General features: G+C 40.3%; 1 protein-coding gene and 1 long non-coding RNA gene across 2 annotated transcripts in view; one reads left to right on the top strand and one right to left on the bottom strand.

The window, feature by feature from the left end:
* The window catches only part of GAD1 (glutamate decarboxylase 1), a 38,551-nt gene that overhangs the window by 12,851 nt on the left and 12,843 nt on the right, over positions 1-12,857 (bottom strand). Inside the window, exons 6-9 of the mRNA XM_006213960.3 lie at positions 8,400-8,490; positions 1,634-1,746; positions 374-489; positions 211-290 (exon numbers count right to left, since the gene is read on the bottom strand). Coding sequence (XP_006214022.1) covers positions 211-290; positions 374-489; positions 1,634-1,746; positions 8,400-8,490 — 400 coding nt within the window. The remainder of the gene's footprint in view (positions 1-210; positions 291-373; positions 490-1,633; positions 1,747-8,399; positions 8,491-12,857) is intronic.
* LOC140696391 (uncharacterized) lies at positions 3,196-12,515 on the top strand. Its single transcript, XR_012072656.1, has 4 exons — positions 3,196-3,402; positions 3,796-3,995; positions 11,210-11,391; positions 12,211-12,515. It is a non-coding gene; the product is annotated as an uncharacterized lncRNA (long non-coding RNA).

The raw sequence follows: 12,857 nt of genomic DNA, 5'->3' as shown, positions 1-12,857 counted from the left end.
AAGGAGAGAAATTAAAGTGAAGAATCAATGAGATTGCACATGGAAAAAAACTTCAGCAGCAGCAAAAAAGTAATTTAATCGGATATTTTCAACAGACCATTAGCAGCTTGGCACACTGTACTGAGTCAGTCCTTAAGCACAATAAAACAAATTTAACAGATGAGCACATTTAATACATCAAGAACCTAATATTCACTCTCTCCTGCCTACCTTTCATTGCACTTTATCAAAATCACATTGTCGGTTCCAAAGCCAAGTGCAGCTCCAGCCTTCTTTATGGAATAGTGACTCTGCAACAAACACAGGCTTGAGGTTAGATGTGAGAGAGTCCCTTGGAAAACACCGCAATCCATGAGCAAGAGCACCAACTCACGTGTTCTGAGGTGAAGAGGACCAGCTTGGGCACGGCCGCCATGCCCTTGGTCTTAACTTCCGGGAAGTACTTGTAGCGAGCAGCCATGATGCTGTACATGTTGGATATGGCTCCCCCTATCAGCAAGCAGACACACGGGGAGGTGTTGGGACTCCCTCCTTGTTGTTTCTAACAACAAAGGATGAGGTGGTGTCTCAAGAGACAAGGGAGGTCAGAAAAGGGAAGGAAAATATCCTGATAGGTTTTGCTGGCTTCTCTGTTGCCAGGGCTTCCCTCTGGCCCCTTTGCCTTGGAAATACAAATAATCACACTCATTACCAAGCCATCTAGGCAATTTAGATAGAGGTGATTCACATACGTCAGTGCCTGTTCCACCTGAAGTCTAGGCAGAAATATAAGAGGTGACAGCAGCAGTGGCTGCAAAGACACAGGTGAGTTACAACCTTCCTGCTTCCACTTTCTGCTCTATCTATTTACTGAACAAAGATGAATCTTTTCTCTGAGTCAGAAAGACAGAGGAACAGAGAGTAATAGAGCCTGTGGAAGGAAACAGTGACATTGCTTGGATACTCTCGTCAAAGAACAGCCCAACTGAGTTATTGAGTCATTTAGGAGAGCTCTAAGTATATTAAATTAAAACCAAATGCGTGTTTACTTAAATAAAGATGCAAGGAGAACTGAGGTAAGCAGGTATGTCTGGCCAACACAAACGAGCCATGTTTGTATCAATTACCTGACATTAAAGCAGGCAAATTCATGGACAGCTTAAATTGCCTACTTGCAATTCCTATTTTTTCTCTTCCCCTTGTACACAACCACGTTGTCTCTGACACCACCCCAAACTCCTTCCTACCTTGAAGATTATCTGCCCTTGTTTTAGAGATTCTTATTGCATCCATATTGAACTAGAGACTTAAGGTAGATACACCATTTTGGCTGACATGGATTAGTCAATTGATGATCTTGATTCCCCAATCCCCCGGTTCATCAAATGCTGTTGACAGACCAGAGCTGTTGAGCATGATTTAGACACAGCCTTTGTCAGTTTGTGTAGGTTTGGGCACAGCCTTTGTTGGTTAGTCCACACAGAACGTAGCAGTCTTCCTAGCCTTCATTCTGACAAAGACGGGAAGGCAGGGCTATTGAAAACGCATATTTTTAAGGTCATCGTTCTTCCACAAACTCGTTTTGTGTTTAGTGTTTTTAAGGATCCATGCTGCAAACCTTGAGGAGAGTCAGAGGAAGAGAACAGAAACCTACCAGGAGAAAATATCCCATCACCATCTTTACTTGACCATCCAACTATCTCTCTCATCTTCTTAAGTGTTATTTGCTCCATGAGGACAAACACTGGTGCAATTTCATATGTAAACCTGGAAAGGCGGTAAGAAAAAGAATGAAAATAAAGCACTCGAATCGCTTATGGAGGAACACAGATAACTGGTTTAGTATTTGTACTTGGGTTCTAAAAAGAGATGCTCAAAACCACTGAAGCAATTCATTTCCTGGAAATGCATTAAGTCACCATCCATAAAATATCATAAACCAGCCTGGGTTACCGAGAGAGGTGGTGGAAGTACCTGGCTCTGTGATCCTTCACCAACAAAATAAACTCTTATCTGAATGGAATGTCTTAGATGTGGTCCACACAGAGAAATAGAAGGAAAGAAAATGCCCTTCTGGGTCCCTTTCACCTCTAAGATTATAGGATGATGCAAATGCTAGTCGAAAAAATGTATTCTAAGCTCTGTATAAAATTGGTTTGCAAAATAAAAAAAAAACAACTGACTACCAATTTCACACGTGTAGAATCTATAAAACCCAGAGCCAAAGTCTATCTTTTAAAAACAATGTAAACTGTGAAGATAATTGGAAATATTGACCCAGGTTTTAAAGATCTCAATATAATTATCTACATGGTTTTTCTACTGATAATCCCCCAGGACAGCTATGTTTCTATAATTTGCTGAAGTCAATATCTGTCAAGAATAATTATAAGTGATGATTTTCTAATTACCAATTTAAAAAACCCAAGAAGAATGTCAACTGGTATACACAGTTAACTGTGGGCATCAGATACACTGGTAGGTTAGCTTTGTCTTCTGATTCAAAAGTAGCAAGCCATCCTCTTCTCAAAACAATTCAAAACAGAAGCACAGTCTGGTGACTAGTCATTGAAACAAGACCATGGTACCAAGCATAGGGCTTCAGAGAAATCAAAGAAAGTCTATCTTCAGAAAATTAAGCCAGAAAACAAAAAGATATTTACTGACTATGAGGCTGTTTGTTTTTCTTCTTTTCGCTTGACCTTCTTAAGCATTAGAGTCTGTGGGCTCGCCTCAGACCATGCTTGCTAAAGAGAGATTCCTGGATTGACTCAGCCTAGTGGTATGGAGAGACTTTATCACTGGTCAGGGTGTTTGGGCTGAATGCCAATGCTGAGGACTCACAGGAATTTTTGCTGGCTTAATGACTTAGAAAAGTTATTTGCAAGATGAGATAATACTTGTACCTAAGACACAGGTGAAGGTCCTAAGTTTTAACCATGGAGAAAAATATAGCATTCAAATTAATCACATGGTGGTAAAAGAGGACAAAAAGATTCTGAAGGATCCTCAGGGTGTATCTTTTGGCAGAAGAGTTCTGTTTTCCAAAAAAGAATATATCCATTTTCCTTGGGAGGACCCTTGAAATTTAGGAGGAAGACCCTTGGAAATCATATGTTCAGTTACCATCACCTCTGGAGGTCACAATCATGCTTTGGTTCTGCTCTGAGCCCCATCACCGTAGCAACCAACATTCCCTCATGTCTGATGGCCTGATAAAGGAAGAAGAAGAGAAGGATTCCTGGTTTAGCCTGTGCTGCTGAGGGTACCAAGGGGGCAAACTCACGATGTGGTTCTAACCACTCTTGAACAAATGTGTTATCAACAGTGCCCCTGATTGTTGGAAATGTTGGAATGGCAAAAATGTTTGCGTGGTGAAGAGTTACTGGTGGCAGTGTGTGTGCTGGAGGCTCACAGTACAAGGTGAGAAGGGTCTCTAGGGTAAGGCAAGGAACAAACAGAATCATATACCATAATATCAGAACTTTATCAAGGACAGGATGGAAACTGGACTGGAGTCACGTCAGTGCAGGAACCACATGGGGAAGGGAGAAAGGATGGGGTTGAAAGCCAGGGGGCTGGGCCACTTCATGATTTGAATCCATCAGTCCCAGGTTTGCATGAATCAGTCTCCTACCTAAGGACCAGGAACGTGGCCATTACTCTCAGGATCAGGAGGAAGAGTCTAGAGAGTTCTGTCGTAAGACTCTCTGATCTCATCGATTTCAGGTTCCTTATTTATGTCAGATTCCTGAATCCTAAACCTTTCTTTCAATTCTGTTCAACAAAACTTAATGAATGACTATTCTCTGCCAGGTGGCTTCTGGATGTTATAAGACACCATTTCCAACCTTGAGGAGGAAGCTTACTAGAATGAATCCAGCATCTGGTTCTTGGCCTTAGCTGCATCCTATCTGACAGTCCATGCCTGGGTCTGAAGGACCAGTTATCCCACAGCAAACAACAAGCTTATCCTGATTCGTAACTTTAGTCCTGACATCCTCTCTTGGAAGATGGTAGGTGGCTCCATGGCTGCGGATCCTCAGCCTGGCCTGACAAACGGGCTAACCTGGTGTTCCCTGTTCCCGATACTTCCTCTGACCTAGCCTTCTCATCCTGGGAGTCTGCCTGCACCCAAAGCCTTAGGGAAGGCCTTTCAGTTCACTCTAGAGCAGTGGTTCTTAAATTAATTGAGGTTGCTGATAACTTTGGGACTCCAAAGAAGGCTACGGTCCCTCTCTCAAGGAAGAATATGAGGATATATGCATCTCATTTTGTATATACTTGCAGGAGATTCTCCTCTTGCAACTGGGACTCCAGGTTAGGTACCCCTTCCCTAAGTGACAGATGACAGTGGATAAAGTCAAGAGATCAAAGGTCAAATATGGATTCAGAAGAAGCTGATCAGATGCTAACGTCATGGTACATACAAGATGACATTTCAGAGTCAGAGGATAAGAAACTAAACCTGCCAAAAGCTCTAGGTTGAAGCATAAGAACATGGAATTGAAAATAAGGGTTTAAAAACAGTAGGTTAGGGATGTTCATGGAGTGACACTGAAGGAGAGTTTCTATGTTCTGAGTAGGGCAGTGAGCCCCGTTTTAGTAGTTCAACTCACCTTCCCAGAGGGATTCACTCCAAATCAAGGCAAATTGGTTGTTAAGCTATAATTCTTTTGTGGCAGAATCTGCTGAGTGCTAACAATCATTTTTCCCTTCCTTCATTCAGCTTTATTTGGGGTTGAAATTCATCCAGATCAAAACTGTATTTTCTAGTCTTCCTAGGTATGGCCATGGGATTAAGTTCTGGCTAAAGAGGTGCTATGAGAAATGCTGTGTGGAGCTTCTGAGGCAGTTTCTTAGAAGGAAAGAGTGTATTCCCCTTTTGTTCTTCCGCCCTCCTCCTTTTCTTTCTTTCCTTCCTTTTTCCTTCCTACCTCCTCCCTCCCTCCTTCCTGAGTTCTGGAACTCATAAGTGATGGCTAGAACTCCAGCAGCCAGCCTGTACCATGAGGTCACTTTGAAGACAAGAGTCGCATGCATAATATGGATCCAAACAGCACAAGGATCTTGCCAAACCGGGAACATCTTTAATGAGAAAAAGAAATAATTTTCTATGTTGACTCTCAAATTCGATGCTCCTCTTAGATTTTCCCTCCTTATAGATGTGGTGGGTAGCCCATCTTTACCTTAAAAGATAACACACCTGAGGGGGGAGCTTAGTGAGCCCCTCTGGTGTCCAGAGATGATGAGAGATGGAAACAAAAGGGTTGGGAAGTTGAAGAGAGGGGTAGCAAATGGCAACAGTGACCTGTGGGGTGACTGCCTTTTCTAGGTGCATGCACTACACCTCAAATACACTAGGTACTTAAGATGGGTGCCTTTTTAGTCTTCAGAACCACCCTGTAAGGTAGATATAATTATCCATTTTTCTGAAGAATAGATTGAGGTTCAGAGAAATTCACTGAATTGTTTGAAGATCTCACATTTAGGATGTTTTGAGAGCCAAAATTCTAAGTCCTTTACATCACAGCTGCTTTTCTATGACAAAGGAGAACTATTTCCTGCAGGTTCTCCTCTTAACAACCTACCTAGTAGCATAAAATGACAGATAACCCATAGAAAATCTCTCTTGGGTAATTCTATGAAAAAAAGACTAGATACTTGAAATCATAACCTGATAACAAATGGCTGTAATAGACCTTGCCACTAAGAGTATGTGTTGTCGTCAGGTGCTTGAGGGTAGGCTGTTGCTCACACCTGGGGACTGCTCAACCTGCACAGTTGTGCTTGGTGGCCCCATTTTGGAAGAAAAGAGCTGCACATGCCACGGCTAACTATATATTGGTGATGTTTTCTTTGGATAGTCACTAAGTCCTTGCTTGGAAGAGTTTATCTCAAAGCTACATGCCCAGGCAGGAGTGAGAGCATGAACATGAATGTTCTTTCTATTCTAACAGTCAGACACTTCCCACTTTGCCACTCAGATTAAGATACTGGACAGCTCTTCTAAAAGACTATTCTGAGGCATATAGTTGTTATTCCCTACTGCTAGTACCACCCAAACTCAATTATTTGTGCAGGTCAAAAAAAATGAATATATCACTAATTAAATCCTCTGCCAGAAAAGATCCTTTTGCCATTCTTTCCCAGGCTTGTTTTGAACGCTGTTCCCAGTTGGAGGAGGAACTGTCACAAGAGAGCAAATTTCTGCATAAGCACTTGACAGTGCTGCCACATTTCATGATCTTCCAGGGGAAGTGGCTTAGAACAATTTCTGCATAATAGTTATTACTTCTTCAGACAATGCCTTGTCTCTAGAACTGACAGAAACTATTTCACTATTTTAAATAACCTTCACTATTGATCTGTTGGAATCGGACCGTATTTCATAAATATCTACTGGTCGGGACAGCTGCAATTACGATGTGCCATTTAGTTGGGCCAGCCTTGACCTCGGATGGCTGGAATATATTTTAGCGTTTCATGGCTGAGCTGAGGTAAGTGAAGAGGGAGGGACTTTGATTTTATGAACACATACCAGATAAAGGACAATTTGTGAGATCTTGCTGGTTAAAGAACAGCCTTTTAGGGAAATATGTGGTCATAAATGGTTCAACAGGGTGAATTTCTTCTATTAACCTTGAGATTGAGCTCTACGTATTAGGAAATCAGCTAAGAGGCCTACAGAATACACACTTAAGGATACTGGGTGAGTTCGGTTCCTGTATTAATAATGGTACTTGGGAATTAATGGGTATATACGTCCTACTCTATTTTTCTTTTATTTTCTAAATAGTTAAGTTTTCTTTATAAAGCTTTATTTTATTTAATTAAAATGGTTCCTTAGTGTGAGATGTTCCAATTAAACATTAGTGTCTTTTTTCAAGTTATAATTAGTATATTATAATGTCTGTGCTTACTGATATATTTTTATTTCACAAACTGTAATACAGTAAAGATTTGCAAAGAAGGGTTTTTTATCTGAGGAGATCATACAGGCAATTGTACCTTTGACCCAATTCCTCCTGGCCCTTCAGAGCCTTGGTGACCCAACCTGGACACACTGTGAAGTTAACCTTGACTTGCAAGCAGGGAGCAGGAAAATCATTTTGTTTTTCAACCAGTTTAATTTTTTATGCCTTTAGCACTAATGGCTTCACTTGTCACATTTGCTTTTTAAATTTTGCCATTGTTATTTTAAATTAGCAAACAAAGCAGGACTCCTTAATTAATAGAAACTTCTCTGAATGTAGTTAAGTATTTGAGTCACAGCATTAAACAGCTTTGGGACACACACAAATCAATATATAATTTTTAAATGCCCTTTCAGGTTTTGTGGCTGGTAGTAGATTCTTTAAGAAAAACAGAATACTTCTACTTTAATAACTTACATTCTATCTTGCAGTCAAACGGAATTTCTCATTTCAAACAATACCACCCTTTCACCCAAATTCATTTTTCAAATCTGCTTTACCATAAACTTAAAATGTGGATGGTTATTTTCTAAATATTTCCACAGTGACTAAAACTCATATAATTCTTATGTAGTTGTTTTTAAATTATTGTAAAATAACTTAATTTATTATTTCCCCCTGGAACTTTCATAGAGTGTGGTACCATCTCTGGCTGTATAGTGATAAGATATTATCATACTGTTGAAAAAAAAGACAGTACTCAGTAGGCTATGATGACCCTCCATCAGCCTGTAACCTGTCCTATCTCCAAAGATGGCATGTGTATGTAGAAGAAACTGGGGTGACTGCCAGAAGACTACCCAGGTAGTACCTATACACCCACCCCTCCCATTCCCAGGACCTTAGAGTCAGTTTCATGTAAATTTACAAGAACGTAGAAACAAAGGCTTTGCCTACTCAAATAAGTATGGGAAAAAATGTCAAATTCAGAAAAAAAAAACCCCACGTATTTTGAAAGGAATATATAATGTGTCAAAACATGAATTTTGTTTTGGAATTTTTAGTTAAGCAATAGGTTGATCACATTGATTTGTGGCTTTCTGGTAGCTTTAATCATGAAGAAAATAGGACCTAAATGATAAGGACCAATATGCTTGGATGGGAAAATGGACCAAGATCATACCCTAAAAGATGACCTCTTTAACTATATCATTAAGAAATATGGAGTCTTTTAACATGAAGCTGCACACTAAATTTTGAAAGCTAGAGTTATTACTTCTCATGATGATGCTCTTATAAAATTGTATTATTCAATTAAAAAATATTTTATCAAGTATCTACAATTAACTCAGAACTATGATAAACCTAAAATATCTTATAGGAAAAGATGACTAGGGCACCTGTAATAAAATTATTATAGAACCATTGGAATTGGACTTCTAGTGCAATAAGCCATACTCATACACCATGGTTGCTTATGTGAAAATAATATGGGGGACTTACATATTGGTATTGGCAGTTGATGTCAGCCATTCACCGGCTAAACCAATAATATCCAGTCCAGTGGAGAGCTGGTTGAAAAATCGAGGATGACCTAGAGAGGTGAGTAACAGGCAAGCATCAAGGCAAACCCAGATTTTTCAAGCTATCTTCAAAGCAGAATGTCCATTCCATTAGGCCACAATGATGGGACCTCCATCCCAATGGTCTAATAGGGCTGCCCAAGAATATTGGAGAAGGAAGGGCAGGTTGACCCACCCTACACCAACCTTTAGCATTGAGGATGTCCCCCTCCCCAATTATATGTTTCTACAGCATAATGCTTTGAAATTAAAAACAAAATCCAATGTTATAAAACAAATAATCTGGTATCTTTTTTATTGATTTCCATATGAACTCCTCTGTTGTATTTATTTTTTAAATTATAAATCAGGATATGGTGATCCTGATTTTCTCCATAATGTTTCCAGTTTTAATTTAACATCTCAAGGAGTTAATCCCCAAGTCAAGGTTTACTGATGGAGGAGGAGAGGCTGCAGGCCTCAGAGTGGGTTGGTGGCTCTGTGGACCAAACCAAGCCCAGGGAAAGTGCCAGCCCTGAGGCTGATGTGGAGGGCCTGCCATCACTCTCTGGGTCTCCGTGTCAGTCAAATGCAACATCAAGCATTGGTGTGCCCTGCCCATGTATAATAAGGTGGCTGACAAGCTAAATTTATTGCTGAGATGACCTGGCATCTGCTCTGTGAAACAGGGGCAGACACAGCCTCATTCACTCGCTGAGTTGTTGGTAGAATAATTGTTATTATTATGTAACTCTAAGCCCTTTCAACCTACTCTATGCTTTATCAGTCTTTGTTCTCAGCAAATTCAGGGTTATTGCCAAGTTTTGGCCAACTTGGCGTTCACAGAAGACTCAACCTCACATCAGCAGGCTTGGCTTGACTGTCATGAGGGAGTCAACGCAATAGATTATCTAGGGGTGTGTGACAGAGAACTGGTGTTAGAAAGATATGCTGACTGCTGTGTTTCCAGTGGAAATTGCTTTTGCCTCTGAAAAAACTGTCAGAGAGCTGATGTTTGAATGTTCCTGATCTCAGTCTCCTCTCTGAGGAAGTCTGTCTTTCTCTACATATGATGGGAACTCATTCAGAACACCTGGCTGATGATTTCTTCTATCAGAATATACCAATCCCTGCACCTCAAGAGTTGCCCAGAAATAATACTGATCTTTAGAAAAAATAAAAGAAGCATAAACAGTAGCTTAGTGTAAGCACAAGGCCAGATTCCAGACATTCATATAGACGACTCAAATAGCTTAGTCTTTTCACTCTACTCTGCTCATTGCCAATAAAATCTATGAGATCTCCTACAACATGACTAATTTTCTTGAAATCTGTTTACTATTATATATGCAATACCCATTTGAAAACTTTTAATAACATTGTTTTAAGAAAATCATAAATAAATGCAATCACTATTTGACAATGTATCAAAACCAGGCTGCATGGCAGAGGCAAAAGATGGACAAAGATAGACTGACATAGATACCCTCAAACAAAAGTCAAACAGATTTCATTGTCTATTAAAATATAAAGGACAAAGTCCCCCCTTACTTTTCTTATTTTTGTCTTACGGCTTCAGCCTAATACCCCAAATCTTATACCAGAATTTCTACCAAGTAACAAAATGACCTAGTTTCAATTTCAACTCTCTATAGTCAATGAAAACAGTAACAGACGACACATGTGGTACTGAGCAGCACATGGCTTAGAGTCAGGTAGAGGGAGAAAGAAATTTTTTTTAAGTTTTTGAATAAACTTCAAAAAAAAAAAAAAAAAGAACGAGAGACATGGAGAAGGAAAACTCTTGATTAAGAGACTATTAAGCAACTGCAGTGGGGGACTCATTTGGATTGTGACTCAAGCCGTAACAAAATAAAACATTTATGACATTCCTGAGACAACTGGAAATTTGAACACTGACAATTTGATATTAAATTTTGCTTTTTTCAGATGTACCAATGATAGTGTATTTTTTAAGAGTCCTTGAGGGTGAAGAATATTTATAATTGAAATAATATTATATTTGAGATTTGCTTCCATATATGTAGAAGAGAGGGAAGCAGGTGGGGGGACAGGTGCAGTAAAATTGGCAAGAGCTGATAACAGTTGAAGCTCGGCGTTGAGTGTATGGGATTCATTCTACTATTTTACTCCTGCACAAGCTTAAAATTTTGATGATAAAAAGGAAAATAAGGAAGCTGGCATATCTACTGTGACTGAGGGCTGACTGCTGTCTAAGTTCAAGGAGAATCTATATACACTGGTTCCTTTGTCAGAAGTCTTTGTTAGTTTTTAAGGAAATTTCCAAATGCTATCATCATCCCTCCACAGACTGTACCCAGATCAGTAGGTTTTCATACTAAAACCCGATTCATTATTTTTGCTGAGCATTAATACCGTTAAAAGGTTTTTTTCCACCATGTGGAATACATGTGGGTTTACTCTGTTGCTCCAGTAACTACATCTAAACTACAGACCAGTAACCAGGAACTGTGTTTTCACGTGGGCAGCAACAGTACACTTTGCCAGGGTCAACACGCAAAGATGCAGGATTCACAATGCCTGAAGATTACGAACTCTGCAAATGCAATTATTTGCTTTGAAGAACAGGGATGAATGTCTGTAGGCTAAATATCTAAGTGCATTTACACACTGTGCTCAAGAGTCCATGCTTCTCTCACCATGTGATACTTCAGCTTTGTGGGCAATATGGGTTGCTTTTATGACAAATCTGTGTATTTTTTTTTGTAGGGCAACAGTATTCTGAGCTTTAATGATAAAAGTATATGGTCTCATCTCTCTAAGAACTGACAAAATAACAAATACTGGACCAAAGCTAGTTAAGCTAAAGCACACATGGAGAATTCTCTTTTTTTCCCCCAGTAAATAACACTACTTGATCTCCAGCAGAACAGATTAGCCATCGGATGTAGGTGAGTTACAAGATGAGATGTAACTAAATTGATGAGAATGCTTTTCTTTCAAAATCCAACACAGGCTTTGTAAGATAACTGTGCCTTGTCCATCCTGCAGTTATTCAAGGAAGCCACACTTATTCCAGTGGTGTTGGCAGACCTCAAAAGCTGTTTGGGATTCCTTATTTAAAAATGTCTCTTTGGCTAGCCTCATTATTTCATTATAACACTTGTTTTTGACATCCAATAGCCTTGCTCAGCTCTATTACCACAACCTCCCCTGTCATATTACCAAATGACTAGGAAGAGTGAGTGGGATAATAAAGGAGGGAGAAAGCAAAAAGCACAAGGGGCTCCTGGTCATGGCCTCAGGGCCTCTCCTGTGGTGACAACTATGCCATGGCCTGCCAATTTCTGCAGATCAGTCTACCCTAGAGCTCAGGAAAGCCAGGCTGCAGTGGGGAAAGACAGCAGGGAGATTGAAAAAAAAAAAACCACCTCTTATCCCTAGGCTTAGAAAGAGCCAGACAGAGATCCCCAAACTCCTTGAACTTGAGGCAATTGGAAAGTAACCTATCTGGCCAGGATTGCTGAGTAGAGAGGGTTCCTATAACATGACAGGGAGGCAAGAGGGCATTCTCCAGAGCAACCCCCTCCCTCCACTGGAGATATGATTTGGTACCTCAGTGTGTCTAAACTCCAGAGAATGGAATAGAATGAAAAGGGTGTGGACGTGTGTAAATTTTGGGCCTCACCAATAGCAGGTTTTGTGGGTTGAATTGTGTCCTGTAAAAGATAGGTTCAAGTGTTCATCTGAGTAACTTTATTTGGAAACAGGGTCTTTGCAGATGTATTCAAGCTAAGATGAGGCCATACTGGATAAGGGCTGGCCCTAATCCAAAGAAGAGACGGATTTGGGCACACGTGTGGAAAATGTCATATGAAAGTGAAGACAAAGATTGGAGGGATGCATCTACAAGCCAAGGAAAGCCAAGGAATTCCTGCCACCACCAGAAGCTGCGAGAGGCAAGGATGGACCCTTCCCAAGAGGCTTCAGAGAAAGCGTGGCCCTGCAGACACCTTGATTTTGAACTTCTAGCCTCCAGGACTGTGAGAGAATACATTTCTGTTGTTTTCAGTCACCCAGTTTGTGGTAATTTGTATAGCAGCCCTAGGAAACTAATATAGAAAGGGAAGGAAATGGGCCCAATTCTCCCCAGTTTCAGGGACAGGCAAGGGTAGGATTTATCTGAATGAAGGAGGTATGAAAATGGAAGAGAGAAAAGAAGTAGTGATGGGTCATTCTGCTCTCTTTAGGTTGTGAACAACCTAAAACCAAGAATGAAAACTCTTTATACAGACTTGACATGGCACCATGTAGCTGTATCTTTAAAATCTATTTTTACAACAATAAATGATGACGGGCTTTTGCCTGGGTTGGGCCTTCCCCCAGATGCCACTGCCTCTGCTTGGCCTGTGGTCAA

This window comes from Vicugna pacos, chromosome 5 (assembly GCF_048564905.1).
Source record: "Vicugna pacos chromosome 5, VicPac4, whole genome shotgun sequence".
Classification (NCBI taxonomy): Eukaryota; Metazoa; Chordata; class Mammalia; order Artiodactyla; family Camelidae; genus Vicugna; species Vicugna pacos.
The sequence above is the reverse complement of the archived record's forward strand: the minus strand, read 5'-3'. Positions and strand labels throughout refer to the sequence as shown.